Source organism: Zalophus californianus, chromosome 7 (genome assembly GCF_009762305.2).
Source record: "Zalophus californianus isolate mZalCal1 chromosome 7, mZalCal1.pri.v2, whole genome shotgun sequence".
Taxonomy (NCBI): domain Eukaryota; kingdom Metazoa; phylum Chordata; class Mammalia; order Carnivora; family Otariidae; genus Zalophus; species Zalophus californianus.
In genome coordinates, this window is record NC_045601.1 from 117045394 (window position 1) to 117067633 (window position 22240).

The 22240-nt window shown below is 42.0% G+C and overlaps 1 protein-coding gene and 2 pseudogenes across 1 annotated transcript; 2 read left to right on the forward strand and 1 right to left on the reverse strand.

Annotated features, from left to right (window-relative positions):
• The first annotated feature begins 2238 nt into the window (after positions 1-2238).
• On the forward strand, positions 2239-12500 carry LOC113927975 (annotated as a pseudogene).
• A 213-nt stretch (positions 12501-12713) lies between these two features.
• On the forward strand, positions 12714-17618 carry LOC113926241 (HLA class II histocompatibility antigen, DO alpha chain). The gene is made up of 5 exons (XM_027600899.2): positions 12714-12848; positions 14044-14292; positions 14733-15014; positions 15098-15233; positions 15473-17618. The coding sequence occupies exons 1-5, from the start codon at positions 12767-12769 to the stop codon at positions 15474-15476; spliced, it is 753 nt and encodes a 250-aa protein (XP_027456700.1). The 5' UTR covers positions 12714-12766; the 3' UTR covers positions 15477-17618.
• A 2824-nt stretch (positions 17619-20442) lies between these two features.
• LOC113927974 lies at positions 20443-21779 on the reverse strand (annotated as a pseudogene).
• Between the last annotated feature and the right edge of the window lie 461 nt (positions 21780-22240).

Consider the following 22240-nt stretch of genomic DNA (forward strand, 5'->3'; position numbering starts at 1 on the left):
CCTGAGGAACTAGCAAAAGAACAAACAACCCAAAGCTGGCAGATGGAAGGAAATAATAAAGATTAAAACAGAGATAAATAAAATAGGGAAGAGAAAAATATACTGAAAATAAATAAACCCAAAAGTTGCTTCTTCAAAAAGATTAACAAAATTGAGAAACCATTATATGGATTGACTGAAAAAAAGAGAGAGAAGATTCAAATTGCTAGTTAGAAATGAATGGGGGTGGGGGTTGCCTGGGTGGCTCAGTCGGTTAAGCATCTGCCTTCTGCTCAGGTCATGATCTCAGGGTCCTGGAATCCAGCCCCTCGTAGGGCTCCCTGCTCAGTGAGGAGTCTGCTTCTTCCTCTCCTTCTGCCCCTCCCTCACCCTCCTCCACCGCATGCTTGCTCATTACTCTCTCTCTCTCAAATAAATAAATAAAATCTTAAAAAAAAGAGAGAATGAATTAGGGACATTTCTACTGATTCCATAGAAATAAAAAGGATTAAAAGACAGTACCATGAACAATTGGATAATTAACTAATTGGATAACCTAGATGGAATGGATAAATACCTAGAAACAGAACACCTACCTAGACTGAACCAACAAGAAATAGAAAATCGGAGTAGACCTATAACTAGTAAGGTTAAATCAGTAATTAAAAAAAAAACTTTGGACAAGGAAAAGCCCTGGAGTTGATGGTTTCACTGGTGAATTCTACTAAACGTTAAAGAACTAATACCAATACTCCTCAAACTCAAAGAACTGAAAAGGAGGGGAATACATCCTAACTTCTTCTATGACACTATTGTTGTCTGATACCAAAGCCAAACAAAGACACTACCAGAAGAGAAAACTACAGGCCAATATCCCTTATGAATATTGATGCAAAAATCCTCATCAAAATACTAGCAAACTGAATCCAGGAGCATATCAAAAGAATGCACACCAAGTAGGATTTATTCTTGGTATGTAACCATGGTTCAACATATGAAAATTAATGTTATATGTGACACTAACAGAATGGGCGAAAAAACCCAATGTTCCACTTCAATTGATGCAAAAAAGCATTTGACAAAATTTTGACACTCTTTTGTGGTGAAAACACTCAACAAACTAGGAGTAGAAGGAAACGACCCCAACATAATAAAAGACATTTTCATTTATATGAAAATCACACAGCTAATAGCATAATCAGTGATGAGAGACAGAAAGCTTTTCCTGTAATTTCAGCAACAAGGTAAGGATGCCTGCTTTAGCTGCTACTCAAAATAGCACTAGAAATTCTAGCCAGAACAATTAAACAAACTAAGGGGAAAAAAAGGACATCCAAATTGGAAAGACTAAAATTATCTCTGTTCAAAGATGCATGATTTTATAAGTACAACACCCTAAAATTCCCCCCAAAACAATAAATAAATGAATTTCACAAAGTAGCAAGGTACAAAATCCACACAAATCCAGTTGTGTTTCTAATGCAAATCAAAACCACAATGAGATATTGCCTCACACCTGTCAGAAGAGCTAGTATCAAAAAGATAAGAAATAATAGGCATTGGCGAGGATGTAAAGAAAAGGGAACCCTGCACACTATTGGCAGGAATGTGAACTGGTGCAGCCACTATGGAAAATAGTATGGAGGTTCCCCAGAAAATTAAAAACAGAAATACCATACAATCTAGCAATTCCACTTCTGGGTATTCACCCGAAGAAAATGAAAACACTAATTCAAAAAAAGATATATACAACCCGATGTTTATTGCAGTATTATTTACAATAGCCAAGATATTGAAGCAACCTAAGCCCATTGACTGATGAATGGATAAAGAAAATGTGGTATATACATAAAATGGAATATTACTCAGCTATAAAAAAGAATGAAATCTTGCCATTTGCAGCAACATGGATGGACCTAGAGGATATTATGCTAAGTGAAATAATTTACACAGAGAAAGACAAATACCATATAATTTCATCTATATGTGGAGTCTAAAAAACAAAACAAATGAATGAGCAAAACAGAAACAGACTCATAAATACAGAGCACAAACTGGTGGTTGCCAGAGGGGAAGTGGGTGAGGGGATGGGTGAAATAGATGGAAGGGAATTAAGAGGTACAAACTTCTAGTAATAAAATAAGTAAGTCATGGGGAGGTAAACTACAGCATAGGGAATATAGTCGATATTGCAATAACTGTATGGTGACAGACTTATCATGCTGGTCATTTACTGATGTATATAAACGTTGAATCACTATGTTGTACAGCTGAAATGAATACAATATTGTAAATATATATATATACTATACTTCAATAAAAAATCAGTTGTGTTTATATACACTAACAATGAACAATCCAACAAATAAAACAATTCTATTAACAATAGCATCAAAAAGAATAAAATTCTTAGGAATTAACCTAACCAAGGAGGTGAATGTTGTATGCACTGAAAACCAAAAAGACATTGCTGAGCCTTTTGCGGCCATTGCTGAAGTGCCAGCAGCCAAAATGAAGTTCAATCTTTGTGACTTCTCACCAGAGCAAGAATTATAAAAGGCATCTCAATGCACCTTCCCGCGTTCTCAAGAAAATTATGTCTTCCCCTCTTTCCAAAGAGCTGAGACGGAAGTACAACATTTGATCCATGCCCATCTGAAAGGATGATGAAGTACAGGTTGTGTGAGGACACTACAAAGGCAAGCAGATTGGCAAAGTTGTCCAGGTTTACAGAAGGAATATGTCATCTACATTGAGCGAGTACAGCAAGAGAAGGCGAATGGCACAACTGTCCATGTGGGCATTCACCCTAGCAAGGTGGGTATCACTAGACCACAAAAGATGGCCAAAAGATCCTTGAACATAAGGCCAAATCTCGCCAAGTAGGAAAGGAAAAGGGCAAATATAAGGAAGAAACAATTGAGACGATGCAGGAATTAAGTAATCTTATATATGATTGTTCTATCCTATGCGGGAAAAAGATAAAAAAAACATTGCTGAAAGAAGTTAAAGAAGATGTAAATAAATGGAAAGACATTCCATGTTCATGGATTGGAGGACTTATTATTATTAAAATGTCAATATTATCCAGAGCAATCTACAGACTCAGTGCAATCCTTATCAAAATCCTAATTTTTTTTTTGCAGGAATAGAATTATACATCCTGAAATTCATATGGAATCTCAAGGGGTCCCCAAATGCCAAAACAATCTTAAAAAAGAGGAAAAGAGTTGGAGGTGTCACACTTACTCATTTCAAAACTTACCACAAAGCTATAGTAATCGAAACAGTATGGAACTGTCATAAAGACAGACACTAAGACCAATGGAATAAAATAGAGAACCCCCAAATAAACTCTTGCCTATATAGTCAATGATTTTCAACAAGATTGGCAAGATCATTCAATGGGAGAAAGGACAGACTTTTCAACAAAGGGTGCTGGGAAAAAGCCACCCACATGCAAAAGGATGGTGTTGGACTCTTACCATATACAAAATTAACTCAAAATGGATCAAAGATTTAAAGATAGAAACTAAAACTATAAAAGATTACTATTTTAAATACATAGTGCTGGAAGCTGCTTTCATGTTCTAGAAATGTAATTGATCTCAAGGAGAAAATTGACCTTTGATTTAGGAAAACATATTAACGTGCTTTTTCATTATGAGAGAAATACTCAAAGTTAGTAGGGGCAGGTGGAAGTCACATGTCTCTGTGAAACAAATAGGGATAATATTTTATTATAAAATTTTAATGTACTGAAGGTCTTAATATTTTCTTTTTCACACATCTTTGAATGTGATCTTATGCCTATTCATCCAGAGATACTCATTGTCTTTTTTTACGTTTTATTAATTTATTTTTTTATTTTTATTATGTTAATCACCATACATTACATCATTAGTTTTTGATGTAGCGATCCATGATTCATTGTTTGCATATAACACCCAGTGCTCCTTGCAACATGTGCCCTCCTTAAAACCCATCACCAGGCTAGCCCATCCCTATACCCCCCTCTCCTCTGAAACCCTCAGTTTGTTTCCCGGATTCCGTAGTCTCTCATGGTTCATCTTTCCCTCCGATATCCCCCCCCACTTTAGTTTTCCCTTCCTTTTCCTAATGTCCTTCTGTTGTTCCTTATGTTCCACATATAAGTGAAACCATATGATAATTGTCTTTCTCTGCTTGGCTTATTTCACTTAGCATAATCCCCTCCAGTTCCATCCATGGTGATTCAAATGGTGGGTATTCATCCTTTCTGATGGCTGAGTAATATTTCATTGTATATATGGACCACATCTTCTTTATCCATTCATCTGTTGAAGGGCATCTCTGCTCCTTCCACCACTGTGGACATTGGGGTGCATGTGCCCCTTCTTTTCACTACATCTGTATCTTTGGGGTAAATACCCAGTAGTGCAATTGCTGTGTCAGAGGGTAGCTCTACTTTTAACTTTTTGAGGAACCTCCACACTGTTTTCCAGAGTGGCTATAGCAACTTGCATTCCCACCAACAGTGTAAGAGGGTTCCACTTTCTCCACATCTTCTCCAACATTTGTTGTTTCCTGCCTAGTTAATTTTTGCCATTCTGACTGGTGTGAGGTGGTATCTCAATGTGGTTTTGATTTGAATTTCCCTAATGGCTAATGATGTTGAACATTTTTTCATATGTCTGTTAGCCATTGGTATGTCTTCTTTGGAGAGAGATACTCATTGTCTTGGGGAACATGTGGATTTTTATCACAGAACTTCAAAGAGAAACAATTCCAAAACAGAATATTGACAGATAGAGCAAAGTCATAGTCTTGAAAGTCAGACATTGGTAAGAGAAAAAGAGGTTTCTGAAATTCTTGGTTTTAGAATTTCAGGTTTGGCTTGGTTTTTAGAGTATCTTGCTGAGTGTGCATTTTAGGCTGGGACCATCTTCTTTTGTAGGTGAGTATTAACTGGCCAGTTCTGGGGTTCTGAGATCTTAAAAACATCAAAACTCTCCTTTTTCATCCTTCTACTACCTCTACAGAGGTCTAGAACCTATAGGATCCTGTGTGGTTGTTTGGACCTACCCATACATGTTCTAGAATTCCAGGGACTGCCTTGTCCCTACTTTGTTAAAGACATTGTCTCTGGTTACTTTTCTTTGCTATCCCAATTGATCTGTTTTTGTGGGGACACTTGGGGCAATTAAAAAACTCTACAGCCATTATCATCTTCTTGTATTCATAACATTTGTCAAACTGATCATTACTTTAAAAGCTAATATGAAGACAAAAGGAAAACTAATTAACTAAAATTAAAAAAAACTTCAAATGTTGTAAAACCACTTAATTCAATATATAAAGTGACAAAAACTTTATAAAGAATCAAGTTTTTGATAAATTAATAAAATAAGAAAACTGTGATTTGGTGAATTAATTTCTGATTGGTTGGCCATTTGGTGAGTTTATTTTTATTTTTATATTATAAAAATTTTTAAAGATTTTATTTTTAAGTAATCTCTACACCCAACATGGGGCTCAAACTTACAACCCTGAGATCAAGTGTCAGATGCTCTACCAACTGAGCCAGCCAGGTGCCCCTGTGAATTGATTTTTAGAGAGTTGATTTTCAGTAAATTGATTTTCAAGGTAGTCATGGAGGGTAGAATTGGCCTGGATTCAAGGGCCACACAAGCCCAGGATCAGGTGGCACATACATCAAGATCTAAGGGATATGCAGCAAGAGCCACACTGTGCTGGGGCCCATCAGTGGGGAAGGTGGCCGAGCTCTGTTGCCTTTGCCAAGGAGAATTGATCACCAATTAGACTAGCCACAGAAACTTTGATAATGGAGGGAGAGAGGGCAGAGGCCAATGATCAATGTGATACTGAAAGTACAGAACCATCAGAAAAGAGAAAAATGCCACCCAGACACAGCTTCCCACAGTCATAATGTTATACAAACTTACCTTCTGTTCCAGGATGTCATTCGAGAAAGAGGGAAGGAGAAGGGGAAAGAGGAGAAACCCTGAAAGACTTGGCCTTTCCCAAAGGAGAGATGAATCTTTTCCAAAATATCTCTTTTAAATGTGAAGAGTTGCATCTATACCTTTAAAAGCCTGGTTTGGGGTTTTCCTACCATCATTTGGAATTGTTGCTCCAGAGTATAATGAGACCAGTCATATATATATATTTAAAAAGTTACTTTTTTCACATATGAGTTTTAATTTTTATATTTCAAACTACAGATATAAAGGAAGAGTGATTTTAGTATATGTGCTGCTAAAGTGAGAACAAAGAGTGATTTTAGCTTAAAATTTTTAATTTGTTCCCAGGAGATAAGAGGTCTGGGATTTAGAGAAGTCAGAATATGGGAGGAGAAAGTTCTAGGGGAAGCAAGCAGCTTCCAGCAACATGACAGAAGTTCAGAGCCTGAAAACATGGCCAATAAGACACCTGCTATGAGAGCAGCCTCAGAGTGGCTGAAACAGTGTGCCCGGAGTGGGAGGTTGGAGCAAGAGATTATCAAGCACCTGGCATATGGAAACACAAGTTTGTATCACTTCTCTGTCCAGGAAATTCTGAAGAGAGAACTAGACCACTTGAATTCATGAAATTATCTGGGTTGGAACTATTTAATTAATTACTAAGTAAGGATCACCCCAGAAAGTTGAAGACCATATGAACATTCATATTGCACAGTAATATAATGGCTTTGATTCTTCTTTCTTTTCACATCATAATTAGCTGTTTATAGACCTCCTGATAAATTGAAAGATCTGGGATGGCAGGAACCATAATTGTGGTCCCAGAGCCTAGCACAGTGCCTGAAGCAAAATAGACTAAAAGTAGTTAAATACGTATATACATACAGAAAATAGATCTAAGGTCCAGAATTGAAACAGTGAAAGGTAAGATCGCCCTCTGGTGGAATGTTTAGGTGGTCACAGGCCCACCCCCCAAACCCGGGCCCCGCCCCTGGCAAGCCGACTGCTAAATTGAAGAATCAAAGAAAAGGATTGAATGGTTAATTGGTAGCCAACCAAGAGCAACCAGAGCAGAACTGTCCAATAGAAATGTAATGAGAGTTACATATTCAATATCAAATTTTCTAGTAGCCACTTTAAAAAAGTAATGAGTCCACAATAGCCAAACTGTGGAAAGAGCCAAGATGTCCATCGACAGATGAATGGATAAAGAAGATGTGGTATATATACACAATGGAATATTACGCAGCCATCAAAAGGAATGAGATCTTGCCATTCGCAACGACGTGGATGGAACTGGAGGGTGTTATGCTGAGTGAAATCAGTCAATCAGAGAAAGACATGGTTATCATATGACCTCACTGATATGAGGAATTCTTAATCTCAGGAAACAAACTGAGGGTTGCTGGAGTGGTGGGGGGGTGGGAGGGATGGGGTGGCTGGGTGATAGACATTGGGGAGGGTATGTGCTATGGTGAGCGCTGTGAATTGTGCAAGACTGTTGACTCACAGATCTGTACTTCTGAAACAAATAATGCAATATATGTTAAAAAAAAAAAGAAGATAGCAAGAGGGGAAGAGTGAAGGGGAGTAAATCGGAGGGGGAGACGAACCAGGAGAGACGATGGACTCTGAAAAACAAACTGAGGGTTCTAGAGGGCAGAGGGGTGGGGGGATGGGTTAGCCTGGTGATGGGTATTAAAGAGGGCACGTTCTGCGTGGAGCACTGGGTGTTATGCACAAACAATGAATCATGGAACACAGCATCAAAAACTAATGATGTAATGTATGGTGATTAACATAACAAAAAAATTTAAAGAAAAAAATAAAAAAGTAATAAACAGTGAAATTAATAATATATTTTAAAAACTCAACATACCCAAAATATTACCAATTAACCATCAATCAATATAAAAACTATTAAGATTATATATATTTGTATATATAATTTTAAATATATATAATACATATATTTTTTACAAAGTCTTCGAAATCTAGTGGTTTTCTACTTACAGTATATCTCAGGACTGGCCATATTACAAGTGGTCAATGGCCACCTGTGGCAGGTGGTGACTGTATTGGACGGCCCGGTCCTAGGAGGAAGGGGCCTTGTCCTGTTCTTTTCTGTGTCCCCAGGACATAGTAGGTGTTTCATAAATATGTGTTGAATGAATAATATGTCCTAACATCTACCTCAACTTATGCTCCAGAGAACATGGTGGATACAACTACATTTATCTCAAAGTCAGTGTTTTAGACAATTTAGAGTAACTGAATTTATGTCATATTCAAAGAGCAGGCACTTGACTCAACAATCTGTTGAGCCCGTACTTATTTTCAGTATTTGTTTCCAGGACTGGAATGTCTCTCCCTAGAACCACTGGTATTCACTTCATTGATTTTTTTTTTTTTTTAGATTTATTTATTTATTTGAGAGAGAGAAAGAGGGAGAGAGCGCTCAAAGGCACACGCGGGAGTGGCGGGGAGGGGCGGGGGAGGGGCAGGGGGAGTGGTGAGGGGTGGGGGAGGGAGAGAGTCCCAAGCAAACTCAGCACTGAGCACAGAGCCCAATGCGGGGCTCTATCTCACCACCCTGAGATCAGACCTGAGTGGAAACCAAGAGTCAGAGGCTTAACTGACTGCGCTGCTCGGGCGCCCCCACTTCATTGATTTTTATTTGTTATCATCTATTTATTTATTTGAAAAGTGTTTATTTAATACTGTGCTAGCATCCGGAGGAGAGATGGGATCACATAACAAAGAGTCAATGAACTACGACCCCTTAGTATTTCTATATAGGGGGGATGTAGTTCATACATAAATGTTATAGGGAAATAACGGACAGACCTGCTTCCTGTCAGGATAAATTAACATGTGTTCTTGGTTCCCAACTGAAAAACCACCCAGGAGAAGCGTGGAGGGAAACTCCGGGGGATTCCCTAGAGACTGTCAGTTGTTTTAGCGTGGCTTGCTCGCTGTGAGATTTATTAAAGGTAGTCTGCTCTTGCTTCTCCCTGGTGTTGCCCTTGACCAATTATTGCCTGCCCCATAATGCAAAAAACAGGGGCAAGATCCTGATTGCTCATGCAGCGGTAGAGGGTTGGGGAGAAAGTCTAGGTTGAAATCCCTGCTGGAGCGGGGAGGGTAGAGAACAATAGGATGCACCTGAGGCTGGGGTCATTCACTCTTCCACACTCCGTCTACCCTGGGGCTGACTCAGAGAGAGGCCCGGCCCCTCCCGGGGCTCCGTAGCCCAAAACCCTGACCTGAGCTGTCACCAGTAAGGTGACACCAAAACGGTGGTAACTGGTTTTGTGCTGTCCTAGAACTTGGGCCCTTCCCTCTCTTTATACTGACGTAGATGGGCACCCAAAGGCCAAAATTATAACTCCCTCCCTTTGGGGAATTGCACACCTTGAAAGAAAAACAAAAAATAGGTCCATATGTGTCCTTAAAGAAGTATCAGAAAGTATAGAATAGCCTCTTAAAATGAGCATGAAAAATGCATTAAAAAATAAGAAAAGCTATTATAATATGAAAAAAGATAAGGAATACAGAGAAAGCTATATAGAAGTTCTAGGCATGAAAAAATATGAAAGTCAAAATAAAAATCCCACTAATGGGAATAAATAATGGGAGAGATACAACAGAAAAACAAATGAGTCAGTGGGAGGACTACACTGAAGAACTCTCCTAGAGTAAAAGATATAAGAAGGAAGAAGTTGAAATAGAGAAGTCAAAAGAGACTGGGGAGAGAAATGCCCGAATAGGGATAATAGGAATTTCACAAAGAGAAAAAAAATTAAAACAGAGTGGAGAAAAGATTTACAGAAATAAAGAGGTGAATTCCCAGAATGAAAATATACAGGGGATCCATAATGTCCTATAGCAAGAGAAGGAAAAACCCATTTTAGATACAATATTTACAAATTGTAAATTTAGATACAAATTTAAATGTAAATTTACATAAAAATTTAGATACAAATTTCGAAGATCAAAGGCAATGAGAAAATTCTAAGATTCCAGAGAGAGAGACTGATAACAGATTTTCTAACTACAACACTGGATGCAATAAGACATTTGGATGATATTCTTGAAAATATTAAAGAGAAAAAATCCTTGGCGGGGTGGGGCCGCAGGCACTCCCTGGAGCCCGAGGCCACCACACCTGAGCCCAGCGAGAACACCAAGGGCAGGGCTCTTTTTAATTTTATTCTAGCCCTTTACTCCCAGGAATTTTAGATGTTGAAAACATTCCCTATGCGTAGGATTCGATATTGTGTGGTTCATTAGACTTTGTTGTGGCTGGCCTTGGACATTTTTTGTTAACTAGCGGAATGAGATCATGTGATATTGGAGTCAGAGGATTTATCTTGGTGACTTGAAGATGCTGGTTCCACTGTGGGTATAATTATGCAAAGCTAAGATGCCAGGAAAGAATTGCCAGAAAAGGAATTAAAAATCAGATTTTACATGAAAGCACCCACCTTGATCCTGAAAGAAAACAAACCAAGGGCAACAGCGGCAATTGAACAGGCGTCAAGCACAGAAAACCCAAATACCACTCAGTGTGTGTTAGTTGTAGAAAAGAAAGAAAGAAGGAAAGAAAGAAGGAAGGAAAGAAAGAAAGAAAGAAAGAAAGAAAGAAAGAAGGAAGGAAGGAAAGAAGGAAGGAAGATAAAACATTTAAACTTAGAATTTATTTATTTATTAAATATTTTATGTATCTATTTGAGAGAGAGGGAGATTAGGGGGAGGAGCAGAGGGGGAGGGAATGAGAATCTCAAGCAGGCTCCGTGCTGAGTGTGGGCACGATGCAGGCAGGGCTCAATCCCAGGACTGTGAGATCATGACCTGAGCTGAAAAGCAAGAATTGGACACTTAACCGACTGAGCCACCCAGGAGTCCCTAAACATAGAAATTAATACATAACTAAACATTATTCAAAAGTGACGCTATAACAGAAATATTCTCAAGTATACAAAGCTTCAGAAGATTTGCTACAAAATACTCAACACATTTTTGGAAGAAGTATTCCAATAAGAGAAAAAAATGTCAGGAGGTGCCAAAAAGGAGGAGAAGTAAAGTTGATCAAACACCTTGGTGAAGAAGAGAGGAAGTATATGAATAATTTGAAAGCACGCCAAAGTTCTTACCTGGTTAGAGGGAAGATCGGTAACATATAGACAACACTTTTTTTTTTTTAAGACGATGAAGGAAAGGAAACTTAAAAAACAGAAATATTGAAATAAATAAAATATTAGAAACAAGTTCAAATATGTCAATAATCACAATAAGTAGAGCTGGGATGGGGCAAAGATAGTGCTGTGTGCTCACCAGACCACTACATCTTCCTGAACACACACCTAAAATACATTTTTCCGGCCCTGTTGTACTCAGGCAGCATCATTGTTTAATTCCTGTGGATGGAATGTGGGTAGAAATGGCATGTGGTTTCTGGTCCAAAGCTGTAAGATCTTCTTAAGAACCTTCCGCAGGCTCTCTCTTGTCTGCAAGGCTGGTAGCATAGTTCTTTTCAGTTGCAGTGGTGCTCACTTAGGGAGTGTGCTACTAACCCAGGTCTCCTGGTCCTACCCTTGAAAAGGCTACTTTAACTCAGGTCAGGATGGAACCGAGGAATCTGTATTTTTTTAAATTAAATTAATTAATTAATTTTTTAAGAAAGGGAGAGAAGTGGGAGGGGCAGAGGGAGAGAGAGAGAATCTCCAGCAGGCTCTGCACTCAGCATGACTCAAGGCTTGATCTCGTGACCCTGCGATCATGACTGGAGCCAAAATCAGGTCAGATGCTTAACCGACTGAGCCACCCAGGTGCCCCAGGAATCTGTATTTTTAACAAACTCCCCAGGTGATTCTTCTGTGTAGCCAGGTTTAAAACCATCAATTCAGATGATGTCCTACTTCCCTTCCAAGCTGAAAATCATTTATTTCATGATCTTTCAGAAATTGTTTTCAGATATTTGGTTAGATTTTCCTTATCTGGAGAGATGGTTAGCTTTATATATATTTTTCATATTGGACCAAATTCTGCCCATGCCTCCCATTGGCTGAGCCCAACCAGAAGCCGGAGGGAAAGGAGATGCTGTCCACATGGGTTAGCCTGCAAGGAGCATGGAGAAGGGTGCCCAGGGGGCCTGGAGGGACAAATAGATATTATCCAGCACCCTCTGCCCTCCTTAGAACAGTCCGCTAAGGCTCCTTACAGTTCTTCCTTATTCTAAACATCTCTGACAATTACACATTTTTTTCTCACACAATGAAATAAAGTAATATTTTCCAAAGTGATTTAAAGGTTTAAAGGATTTTAATTCTACTGTGTATCCACGATCTCCTTTTTAAAGTTTCTCAGTACAGTTTATATTATTTTTTGGCTCCAAATTTGTCTGTAGAAACTTACAGGGAGACTGGGATTCTCTCCACCACAGATCAAAATAGAGGCTTTGTTTGAGCTTAGTTGTGTGGTTCTCTGATGGCCTTTTCTCTCCCTTCAGGGGAACTCTTCTTGGAGTTTGTAGTAATGGTTGATTTAAGCCCCTGACACCTCCCACACGGAAACCTCCTTTTGACTCTCCTGTGGGACCAGGCCTCCCTGGTGCAATGAGGGCCCAGGGCATCCTAACACCGTCTACCTAGGCTCCTTACTACTTTACCCGGCAACAGCTACGTAAACTCAGAGAATGTCTCTGATTGGCTGAATACAGCAGGGGTCTTCCCCCATCCCAGAGTCGGTTTCCTTCCTCTTTCCTTTACCTTCAAAGGCGGGCGGCCCCACACCCAGAATTACTCGGTTAAAGCACCAGGGCAATGGTCCTCAGTGGGGGGCTAGTCCTGGGACTCCACACCTTGATGAGCCTCCTGAGCCCCCACGAAACTGGGGCCATCAAGGGTGAGTGCGGAGGGGGATTGGGTGAGGAGAGATTTAGGGTTACACGAGAGACAGTAGAGAACATAGATTGTTCTTCTCTGCTTCATGGGCAACTTCCTTTACTAAGAGAGCCCCATTCTCTCTCACGTCTATCACGTCCATTGCGGACCTAAAATATACAAGTGCAGCCTTGGCCAGCCATGCCGGCTACAGATTCAAACTCTTTCAGGTTCAGGTGCCTCCTCAACTCATTCCTTCTTTCTGAGACCCAAACCTCCATCCTCCTGCTGCCCAGCACAGTGATTTCTCTGCCACTTCCTGGCTTGGAGTGTGCCCATTCAAGTCCAGTTTTATTGCGGTATTTACCACCATGTGGATAGTTAACTGTTCATCTGTCTTTAGCCTGCTCTAGACATGAGCTTCTTGTGTGAGGGATCTAGAACGGGTTTATCTGTATTTCCCTGGGGCCTGGCATGGTGCTGGGCACATAGTAGTCCCTTAATGGCTGTTGAACTTATAATTTCATAGAATTCGAAAGGTCACTTACCAATTAAAGTCTAACCCAAATTTCCAAAAAAATGAGCCTCAGTTATGAAAAGAGACACATTTGATCATAATCTGAGGTGAAAGAATTGGGGCATAAACTTGACTTGAACTTTGGGCTCCTTTTCCAGTGCTCTCTGCCATACCTCAGGCTGCCTTTCCTATCTGCTTGGTCTCTGTCACAGATCTTAATGCTTACTTCTGTCAGCCGTCACCTATCCTCCCCTCGTGCCCACCTACACTGTGTCTCTGTGCCCCAGGTTCCACTTATGCTCCCGTCCTTAATCATCTTCCCCCATCCCAGCCCCTCATACCACTCATCTCACACACAGGACCTCAGAGCACAGCTAGAGCTGATGATCATGGCTACCACTTAACTTTGGGGATCCCAAGCATGATTTTAGGCAGCCTCTCTTCTTCCTGACCTGGTATACCAGATTGCACTCATGTCTCTGTTCCTGCCAGTGTAGGGCCTGTGCCTGTTTCCCTCTGTCCTCTCCCTTCTACCCCCCAGCAACCCTTCCACTGTCCAAGGACCAGCTCAACAAGTCAACTCTGTCCCCACGGAGAACCCAGGATGGGGCATAGGCTCAGAGATTCAACATATCACATGCTTTCGATGAGATTGATACATTTTCTTTTCTGTCTCTGATCCTGAACTCACCCAATACAGCTGATCACATGGGCTCCTATGGACCAGCCTTCTACCAATCCTATGGTGCCTCGGGTCAGTTTGCCCATGAATTTGATGGGGAACAGCTGTTCTCTGTGGAACTGAAGAAGAGGGAGGCCGTGTGGCGTTTGCCTGAGTTTGGCAACTTGGCCCACTTCGACCCACAGAATGGACTGGCCAGCATCGCGGTGATCAAAGCCCATCTGGATGTCTTGGTGGAACGCTCCAACCGCACCAGAGCCACCACCGGTACCCTCCTCTCCTCACTCCCTCCCCTGTGTTAGGCAGGAGGGGCCCAGAGAAGCTTCTTCCCACCTCACAGGCCTCCATCTACTCTGGCACACCTTTCTCTCAGCCTCTGTGACCATTGTATTCAGCCCCTTTCTTTTCCAGGAGGCTCAAGATCTTCCCAGACCCCTTCAGCACCCTCTTCCTCCTCTTCCCTCTTGAGGACTGGCCCTTCCACCTTGATGCCCCCTCACGGACCTGTCAGATACAGGAGCCCCTGGTGCCCCCACTCCCCCTGTCAGCCTCTTCATCTGCCCCCTCCCCCTGCCCCCGCCTGTTACATCCCAGAGCATCCCCCGCCTGCAAATGGCTAGATAGAAGGAAACGTCCCACAATCCCAGTCCTAATCAGGCCCAGCTGCAGGGATGAGCCTTTGGGATTCAGGGCCTCATTCTTCCTAGTGCCTCCGAGAGTGACTGTACTCCCCAAGTTTCGAGTGGAGCTGGGCCAGCCCAACGTCCTCATCTGCATTGTGGACAACATCTTCCCTCCTGTGATCAATATCACCTGGCTGCGCAACGGTCAAATAATCAGCGAGGGGGTGGCCCAGACCAGCTTCTATTCCCAGCCTGACCATCTGTTCCGCAAGTTCTGCTACCTGACCTTCGTGCCCTCTGCAGACGACATGTATGACTGCAAGGTGGAGCACTGGGGCCTGGATGAGCCGCTCCTCAAGCACTGGGGTAGGAGCCTCTCCCCAACTCACTCTCCACAGACCCATGTTTCCTTTCACTGGACCTCCCTGACCCTTTCTCTCTCCCCCAAGAGCCCCAGGTGCCTATCCCAGTGCCAGACACCACCGAGACTCTGATCTGTGCTGTCGGCCTGGCTCTCGGCCTGGTGGGCTTCCTTGTGGGCACCATCCTCATCATCAGAGGCACATGCTTGTCCAGAGCCCGCAGGTACAGAGGCCCCAGGCATCTGGGGGCAGGAGAGTGGGTGGCTCTGAACAGGATGGGGTGGAGGATCATTCTTTGGGGAGCACTGGGGTCAGGGAAGGGTGACATAGACAAGTAGCAGGCAGAGAATAGAAGAGCAGAGGTGATGAGGGGGTGAGGTTTTGGGAAGGTGGGCGATCAGAGATAGGATCCCAGCAATGTGAGCTTGAACAACCTTGTTCATATGCTTTTTACCACTTTAGGTAATGAACCTTCTAAGAAAGAAAGATTGTGGGAGACGCTGTATGGATTCATGGCAAGTTTCTGACAGCCCTTGCATACTCAGTGCCTCAGTCTACTAAGTATATCCCTACTGCGCTGACTTTGGATGGGATCAAACCCTGTGCTATAGGTCTCCTCTTTTAGACCTGGTACTCATCGCAGGACTTGCGGGGCAGCAACTAGCTCCCCTTCTCACCCCCAACACACACTTTTCTTGCTCTACCCAAAGCTCTGGCTAGCAGCAGTAAATGGTGTTTGTACTGTATCCTTCCTATAAGGTCCTGGCCAATTTTCCCAGGGTGTGAGGGATGCTAGGAACCTAGAAGAGGGGATTCCAGGTGATGACCATTGAGCAGGACCATTTCATACTGGGGACTGGCAGCCATCGTCAGGCCAATTCAGTTATGTCTTGTTCCATTTGAGTCATCCATTGTGTGTTAGTTGTGAATGGGCCATTTCACAAGGACTTCTTGAAATTTACTTACTGAATTCAGATTTGCCCCCAAAGGAGTTTTCAAGAGCGGAAACGTTCGTGGGAATTCTGCTCTTGTCCCGATTTACTCTGTAATGAAGAAGCCATACATATCCAGCCATGATTTACAATGTCATCTCCTTTTTCTACATCCCCTAGAGTCCCAGGCATGACAAAGAGAGGTCCAAGGCTTAGATAAGAGGCTTATTTCCTGGGACGCCCGGGTGGCTCAGTAGGTTGAACATCTGCCTTTGGCTTGGGTCATGATCCCGGGGTCCTGGGATTGAGTCCTGCATCTGGCTCCTTGCTTCACGGAGAGCCTGCTTCTCCCTCTACCTGCCTCTCCCCCCACTTGTGCGTGCTCTCTCTCTCTCTCTCTGTGTCTCTCTCTCTGACAAATAAATAAAATTAAAAAAAATCTCAAAAAAAAAAAAAAAAGAGAGGGTTACTTCCTTAACCTGGGGTCAGTCGTATCAGTAGAAGACCTGGTCACAGTTTTAGAGAGAGTTCAGGTGGATATCTCTTAGTGGTTTCCAAACTGAAATGTACATGAGAATCACTTGGGAGCCTTTAAAAAAGTACAGGCTTCACCCAGATCTACTGAATTAGAACCTTGAGGGGTGGGGAGAGTGGTAGCAGTCTGCAATTTTTAACGAGCTCCAGATGATGCTGACGCAGCCATCCTGGACTTAGACTATGGTCTGATAACTGGGACCCACTGACAGAGCCTGATGCTATTGGAAGAAGGGGGATCCCTGAGGTTGGAGGTGGTCCAGGAAGGCTTTCTGGAGAACCTGGGTCTTTTAGGCATAAAAGTTGAGGAAGATACAAGTAAGTAGGGGCAAAATGGGATTTGGCACTGTGAGAATTTGGTCCTAGAGAAGAAGGAAACCAAGAGATCATGAAGACACTGTAGATTTCCCAAGGGAGAATAAGTTGAAAGAATGGCCAGAGGACCCTGTTGGAAGTGGGGGAGGATTGTCCTAGTCAAGGCTTTTGTTTGCCAGTAACAGAAACCCTCTTAAGATGATCACAGATATAAGGAGAGGATATTTACAATAAAGACATAGGAGTGGTGCCCTGAACCCAAGGGTGGGTTTTAGCCAAGCCTTACAGGGAACAGAATGCAGAACTGAAAAGCCAGTAGAATCTAGAACAGCATTTCTTGCTCTCTCTCTGGGCCATATGGCCTGTGTTGTCCCTCTGCATGTTAGCTGCATTAACCATATTATTCTGCCTCTGAGGACTATCCTTTTCAGCTAACACGTCCACCTGCAGCTCCCGATTTTGTGATCACCTCAGCTCTACCCACCACCAACACTATTTCCCAATCACAATTTTAAATTCTTGGAAAAACAAATGAATGCCCAAACTTGGGGCAGGTGTCCATCCCAGTCTGATGTACCATGACCAGAGGCACAAGATCCACGGTACAAACTCCTCTGAGGAGAGGGGTTGGATCATTCTCAGAGAAAGAAGAATGGGTTCATTCTCAGAAGACACCTCAAGCTATGTTTGTCCCCAATATGCCCTGATCTCTGCTGATCTTTTGCTTAAAAGTTAACTTGATCATCCTTGGAAAAGATCCTTCTCTGATCTCTGTCCTAATGTTAAATAAGGTCATTAAAAGTGTTTTCTTTTGACCAGAAGTGGTTTTTTTTTCACTATGCATATATTACGCAGAAGTCACTGGAACTTCTAGGAACAATTCAAAATCTTTTAGATTTATGTATCTACCTTCAAAATCACATTTTTCTTCTAGTTTCAAGCAAGCAGTCTCCCATTTAAAAAATTGTCCTCCTATATTCTTTTCTTTTTTTAAACTTTATTTAATTTTTTAGTTAACATACAATGCAATACTGGTTTCTGGAATAGAATTCAGTGATTCATCACTTACATACAACACCCAGTGCTCATCACAAGTGCCCTCCTTAATACTCATCACCCATCTAGTCCATCCCCCACGAACCTCCCTCCATCAACCCTCAGTTTGTTCTCTATCATTAAGAGTCACTTAGGTGGGCACCTGGATGGCTCAGTTGGTTAAGCGTCTGCCTTGTGTTAATTTTAGCCATTCTGACAGGTGTGAGCTGGTATCTCATCATGGTTTTGATTTGTATTCCCCTGATGATGAGTGATGTTGAGTATCTTTTCATGTATCTGTTAGTCATTTGGGTGTCTTTGGAAAAGTGTCTATTCATGTCTTCTGCCCATTTCTTAACTGGGTTCTTTATTTTTTGGGTGTTGAGTTTGGTAAATTCTTTATAGATTTTGGATATTAAGCCTTTATCAGATACGTTGTTTGCAAATATCTTCTCCCATTTTGCCTTTTAGTTTTGTTGATTGTTTCCTTTGCTGTGCAGAAGCTTTTTATCTTGATGAAGTCCCATTAGTTCATTTTTGCTTTTGTTTCCCTTGCCTCCAGTGACTTGTCTAATAAGTTGCTATGGCCAAGTTTGAAGAGGTTGTTGCTGCCTGTGTTCTCCTCTAGGATTTTGATGGTTTCCTATCTCACATTTAGGTCTTTCATCCACTTTGAGTCTACTTTAGTGTATAGTGTAAGTAAGTGGTCCAGTTTCATTCTTCCACATGTTGCTGTCCACTTTTCCCAACACCATTTGTTGAAGAGACTGTGTTTTTTTCCATTGGATTTTCTTTCCTTGTCAAAGATTAGTTGACCCTATAGTTGAGGGTCCATTTCTGGATTCTCTATTCTGTTCCATTGATCTATGTGTCTGTTTTTGTGCCAGTACCATATTGTCTTGATGACTACAGCTTTGTAATACAGTTTGAAATCCGGATTCGTGATGCCTCCAGTTTTGTTTTTCTTTTTCAGAATTGCTTTGGCTATTAGGGGTCTTTTGTGATTCCATACAAATTTTAGGATTGTTTGTTCTAGCTCTATGAAGAATGCCGGTGATCCTCCCATATCCTTGATCTGATCCCTTTCTGTGTCTTTTAGAATAGACATTCAATAGGTATTTTCTAACTCTCCCTCTTTGCAGGGTTCCATCTACAGATGATGAGCATATTATATCTCTCATATAACAAGAACATCAAATTTCCTCTTTGTCCTATAACTCAGCCTCCCCACTCCTGCAAGTTCCTCCAGTCACTCTCTCTGAAAGAGTATTCTGCATGGGCTGTCTCCAGATCCCTTTTGCTGATCCTCTCTCTCTCTCTTTCTTTTTCCCCCCACAACACCCTGTTCATGCTGTGTATCATAGAGTACACATACATTGTATCTTCTAACCCCAAATCTCATTTGGTAGATACTAATATCATTCCATTTTTAAATAAGAGGAAACTGAGGCTTGAACAAATTCAGTAACTTGTTCAAAGCAGCACAACTGTTAAGTGTCAAAGCAGGGAATAGAATTCAGGTCTGACTCCAAAGCCCATGCTCTTCGTGTTTTAGCAGATCAATGACCCACTGCATGGACCAGGAGGAAGCAGAACAGACATGGACATCCTCAGAATTTTCAGAAAACTAAGAGCTGAATGCAATTATTCACTTTGACTTCCTAATATTAAGAATGTCTATGTAGTGTTCCAAGGGAAGCTTGAGAAAATACTCATAGCTCTAATTTATGTTTAATGAAACAGGCCCATTGTGGTCAAGTGAATTGCTGTTCCTTTGATTCATTTATGCATCAATCCGTCCAATCAGATATAAATGGGCCCCTCTTGTTGCTTTAGGCGGGGGGTTGGGGGCAGGAGTGAAAAAGCCAGACATAGCCTCTATCTCCAAAAGCTTATCCTTAGTGAAGGAAACATACAAACCACCAGCAAAAAGGATGTTTAATGAGAAATATGAGGTCTGCACATTGTGATGAGTTCTATGAAGAAAATTACACAGAATGAAGGATCTGATAAAGAGTGCCTGAAGGAGAGGGCTGGAGTCCTACTTTAGGAGGTGACAGGGAAACTGAGATGTTATTTATGAAGACCCACAGGCAGAGATCTGAGGAATGAGTGATTCAGTAAGAAAGAAGCATGATGGTCCTAAGGGCAGAACAAACTCCTGAGCTCATAGGAGGAGAGTTTAATAATGCTACTATAGCCAGAACTTTGTTTCTTCTCTTTCACATGGCTGCAGTTTTGTTCTTTATAACTAAATGCATTATTCACCTGTTTTTTTTTTTATTTTTAACCTTTTGACCCCCTTCACTCATTTCTCCCCCACTCACCCCCCCTTCAACAACCACCAATCTGTTCCCTGTATTCATGAATTTGTGGGGTTTTTTCTTTAGATTCTACATATAAATGAAATCATATGGTATTTGTCTTTCTCTGACTTATTTCACTTCACATAATACCCCAGAGATCCATCCATATTGTCGCAAATGGCAAGATTTCAATATTTTTTTACAGCTAAGTAATTTTCCATTGTATATGTATCACAATTGATTGTTCCATTCACCCATCGATGAATTGATTGTTCCATTCACCCATCGATGGACACGCAGGTGGTTTCCATTGCTTTGCTATTATCAACAGTGCTCAATGAACATGGGGTGCACATAGCTTTTTGAATGAGTGCTTTCATTTTCCTCAGATGATATGGAACAATTTTAATTTTTAACAAAGTTATGCCATACACATAGTTTGTTGGTTTATTTATTTTGCAAATTCTTCCTATCTCCAGCTGTTGAGACAATATTTCTGAGAGCCGTGGTTACCTCTAGTGGTGAAACCAGAGCCGGCAATTAAGCAGCCAAAGCCCTACAGTCATTTAACACCGGACCGGCTCTCTTTTAAGCACGTTCTTTGTTATCCTCTTCTGGAAGTTGTAGACGTCTAGTTAGTTTGATTATCCATCACCTTCCCTAAGCCGCATCTACAACCGCCATGCTGTCTGCAGTTCCTACAATGGCTGTTATCTCTCTGGGACAGGCCATGCATGGAGTCAGCCCTGACCAGCTGCCCGTTTTGGCAAACAGCATTTTCTCAATCACAGAGCACTCTCTTTTCAGGCTGCCAACTGCACAGATTTCTTCATTTTAAATGGGTTGCGGGGGAGGTCTTTCTAAATCCCCAAAATCTAGTGGTCTTTCACTTAGAGTCAGTACATTTTTGGTAACAGAGGGTTTTTTTTAAGATTTTATTTATTTATTTATTTATTTGAGAGAGAGAGAGAGAGAGAGAGAGAGAGAGAGAGAGAGAGAGAGAGAGAAAGAACAGAGGGAGTGGGAGAGAGAGAAGCAGGCTCCCTGATGAGCAGGGAGCCCGATGCGGGGCTCGATTCCAGGACCCCGGGATCATGACCTGAGCTGAAGGCAGCCACTTAACTGACTGAGCCACCAAGGTGCCCCGGTGCCAGAGGTTTAAAGGGAGTTGACGGACTAAGGTCAAGATGTGCTGGTCTTGAAAGTGGAGTGTCTTCATTATTAACTGCTACAACAGTCCTCTCTGGAAGCGGCATAATGACACTAGCGTTTGGAACTCCTTCTTGGAATCCTTGTTCCAGGTCAGCATTTGGTGGTGCTACATTTAATTTTTTGGGAACCCTTGTTTGCTGACCAGTACGTTCGCTGTATTCCATTTTATACTGAATTCGACCGATTTCTGCAGTGTCAGCCGTAGAGGGAGAAGGAAATGCTGCCCCAACTCCCTAGACGGGTCCCGCTACTGCTTGCTATTTGGCGCTCTCTGCTTCTGTGCTTCATATCAAATCCTTTAGCTTGCCTCAGTGTGCCTGTGCTGGATTTTGTCCCCCCGGGTCCCTGGCGAGTCTGCTGCCCACCTGCTCCCCGAGAGTGCGGGTGGCCGCTCTCAGAGGCCGTTGGCCAACTGCGTGGAGGCGCCTGGGCCATAAATCATACACATAGTTTAAACAGTCAAATAGTTCTACGAGATTTCCCAAAAACATCCAGTCTCCAGCCCTCTCTCCAACTATGTCCCCACCCCCAAGAGGTGATAACTTTCAGCTGTTTTGAACCAATTCTGTTGGTATTACCTCTTGTCTCTATATAACATGTTTGTGCTGCTACATCTTTTTTTTTTTTTTAAGATTTTATTTATTTGACAGAGAGAGACACAGCAAGAGAGTGAACACAAGCAGGGGGAGAGGGAGAAGCAGGCTTCCCGCGGAGCAGGGAGCCTGATGCAGGGCTCAATCCCAGGACCCCGGGACCATGACCCGAGCTGAAGGCAGACGCTTAACGACTGAGCCACCCAGGCGCCTCTGTGTTGCTATATCTTGATTTTTCAGCTTTAGTCTCTCTTTACCTCCCGCTGTGGAAGACGAGGCTTTTCATCCTCATACTACACCCAT